The sequence below is a fragment of the Ursus maritimus genome, unplaced genomic scaffold (assembly GCF_017311325.1).
Source record: "Ursus maritimus isolate PB19 unplaced genomic scaffold, ASM1731132v1 scaffold_13, whole genome shotgun sequence".
Taxonomy (NCBI): Eukaryota; Metazoa; Chordata; class Mammalia; order Carnivora; family Ursidae; genus Ursus; species Ursus maritimus.
The window spans coordinates 27,236,439-27,239,629 of record NW_024423675.1 but is presented as its reverse complement, the minus strand read 5'-3'; the positions used below and the strand labels follow the sequence as shown (position 1 = coordinate 27,239,629).

Here is a 3,191-nt window from a genome sequence, read left to right as displayed (position 1 = left end):
CTCAGGTCATGATCTCAGGGTCCTGGTATCAAGCCCCACTAGGGCTCTGTGCTGGGATGGAGCCTGCTTAGGATTCTCTCTCCTTCTGCCTTCTAAAAAAAAAAGAAAGAAAAGAAAAGAGAAAAACTTTTGGATTGATTTGCCAATTTATTATGCTGGTAACTTATACAAAAAGAAATATATTCCCTCATCCCTCTATCTTCCATGATTAATAGCTAAGACTTTGGAGGAAGAGACCACTAGATTGAAATCTCACCTCACTTATTAGCTGTACAACTTTACCAAGATACTTAAGCTCTCATCTGTTAAATCATCTATTAAAAAGTGAATAATACTACCTCATATGATTTTGTGTCAAAGAATTAAAGCAAATAGCATAATGCTTTACACACAGTATGTATTCAACAACTGAAAGCTGTTCTTAATGTGATTCCATGTATGTGCTTCCCTCCAATTTTAAATTATTTACTTCAAATTCCTGAAAATGCATTGCTAACTATAATATGTACAGAGAAAGTGGCTGGGACCTTGGTAACTGTAGTGATGATGTTCTTGGAAATATTGCAGATGAAAATAAAGTTAATTTGGAATGAAATGAGAAAAGATGCATATTTTAGTTTTATATTATTTATTGTGTATTAAAACCTATGTGAAGGTGCCTATTTAAACTAAAGGCAAATATCTCACAGTTAGTTTTGCTTAGCTAAGTTTGTTGAAGCCAAAGGACTTTATTGACCAATGTTACTTAGTGTGCCCTGCAGTACCCAGAGAACAAACTAGAGCTATGATTTCTTATTCCTCAATGTCATTGCGTTGGCGAGGGGTACACAATGCAGGCTTTGGTGGTGATCAACTGGAAGAGTCTGTTCCATATCACAGGAGTCTATAGTAGGCTAGTAAAATTATTTCCTTAGGCAATGCAAGACAGACCATTCTCACCAGCGTACTCTGATTTCTCCTTCCCTTTCTAAGACTGGACTACTCTAGAAGTGAATAGGGCTAATGGCAAAGAGCAGTTTGTAAACCCTCCAAAGTACTACAAAATTCAAATACAGTTTGTAGCTGTGAGGGTTAAACTCACTAGCTTACGAGCTCTGCCTGGGTGAGGCTCACATCTCACTTGTGTGTCTCCAAAGCCTCAACGGGGCTCTGCATTCAATATATTTATCAATTTATGAATATTCATCGTTTTGTTTTTATGAAATGTCACTGTGGGAACACTTCAGTTGTTGAAATAAGTACACTTTTAAAAACAGTTCCTTTAGAAACGTATGACCTGTGGTGCAATATTAAGGAATACCAAGTGCCAATCACTTAAGTTAAGCATTTAACCTTACTACTGAGTGAAATAAATTTTAGAAACTAAGGCTTTGAGGTTAAAGAATACAACCAAATGGGACAGCTAATAGGTGACAGGGTGTAAAATTTGAACCCTGGTCTGCCGGATTCTTAATCACAAGACAAAAGGTCTCGCATAAATTCAGCAAAACCTGGTCGGCCGCTGTCCTTCAACGCGCAGCTCCAGGCAGTTTCCACCCGGAATTTAGTGTCTGGTTAAGCAAGAAGAGCCCGTATATCCACCCACCTCACCCTCCACAGGAACTGTAATGGAAAGGTAAAACGTGGCCATTGCGCATGCTCACACCGCCCTTCCTCACATTCCCTTCCCTGCCCCTGGACGTCACTGCAGCAACTGTCACGGAGGACTTTAGAACGGCTCCCGCCCAAGTGGGCGGAAGCCGTTCATGTCTGCGACGTGGACACCCCTCTCTTCCTCGGGCCTTTCCAACTTGGAAGCAAACACGATGCGTTCCCGTTTCTCGGGGATTCAACCAGGAGTTTGCCAGTTGTCAATATGGCCGCTGACGGGCCGGTCCCAAGCAGAGGCTGTTCATAGGCCAAGGTCGCATCCTAGCCCCGCCCATTTCATCCCTCCAGGTTGCGTCCGCCTAGGTCTTCGCTACGCATGCGCAGCGGGGGTGGGCCGGGAGGTGGGACGGCCCGATTCTTCCGTGTGCCACCGCCGCCGCCTTAGCTTCACTGCTCTTGCTACTCCGGGGCTGCATTGCCGGCGTTAGCCGCGCGAGGGGAAAGGAGGGGACTGACGGAGCGTGCGTGCGCGGGGGTCCCCGCAGTCCCAGCAGTTCCTCTCGCGCGGGTTGGGCGGCGGGGGTCAGTAGCAGTCGGGGGAGGCCCTAGACGGCGCCATGTCGGCAGGCGGCCCGTGCCCGGCAGGAGCTGGAGGGGGCCCAGGGGGCGCCTCCTGCGCCGTGGGGGTCTCCCCCGGCGGGGTATCCATGTTCCGATGGCTGGAGGTGCTAGAGAAGGAGTTCGACAAGGCCTTCGTGGATGTGGATCTGCTCCTGGGTGAGATCGATCCGGACCAGGCGGACATCACTTATGAGGGGAGACAGAAGATGACCAGCCTGAGTTCCTGCTTTGCGCAGCTTTGCCATAAAGCCCAGACAGTGTCCCAAATCAACCACAAGCTAGAGGTGAGCTGTGGGCCCTGGAGGAGGTGGTATTCAGCCCCAGTCATCAGATCCCATTTAACGCACCGGGGAAACGACCCTAGAAAACTACCCACTGGGGCACCTGGGCTTCAAATGTGACAGGGGAGTGCGTGTGTATGTATGTGTAAAGGAAAAGAGTGAGGCGAAGTTGTAGAAAAAGGGGTGTAGATCGACCTGTGAGTGTCCCGGGGTCCTGTCAACCACCTTCCTATTATCTCTATGAGGAGGAAACAGGAACTGATTACACCATCCTACTGTGCATATAACATTAACAAACCGAAGACTTCAGCTCAAAGATTGTCAGTCCTAAGAATATCTTAGCCCACCTTGCAACATTTGAGTGCTTCTATGGATTTTCACATTGATAAACTAGGTTTGTGTATCATCAGACAGAGTTTTGATTGTTTTTAACTATTTCAGATCAACATTTGTTGTTGCACACAGACATACTATTCCTTGCATGCAGGAACAATTTAGGGAAATTCTATCAGAGCTCTTAGGAAAATTTAGCGGGATAAACAGGATAGTATCAGTGTCCTTTTCAGTGTACAGTTGGTCTTTAAATTACAGGCAGATACCACCAGAGTACTCTACAATTTTTCAAATGACTTATAACATTGAGGTTTTGTTTGTCCTTTACTATATTTCGCAATTTGGATTTATTTGTGAGAGCGTGTG

General features: G+C 46.0%; 1 protein-coding gene across 2 annotated transcripts in view; it reads left to right on the top strand.

The window, feature by feature from the left end:
• Positions 1-1,958: 1,958 nt before the first annotated feature.
• The window catches only part of GOPC (golgi associated PDZ and coiled-coil motif containing), a 40,160-nt gene continuing 38,927 nt past the window's right edge, over positions 1,959-3,191 (top strand). For both annotated transcript variants that reach the window (XM_040627693.1, XM_040627692.1), the window contains exon 1: positions 1,959-2,495. In XM_040627693.1, coding sequence (XP_040483627.1) covers positions 2,208-2,495 — 288 coding nt within the window. In that variant the 5' untranslated portion in view covers positions 1,959-2,207. The remainder of the gene's footprint in view (positions 2,496-3,191) is intronic.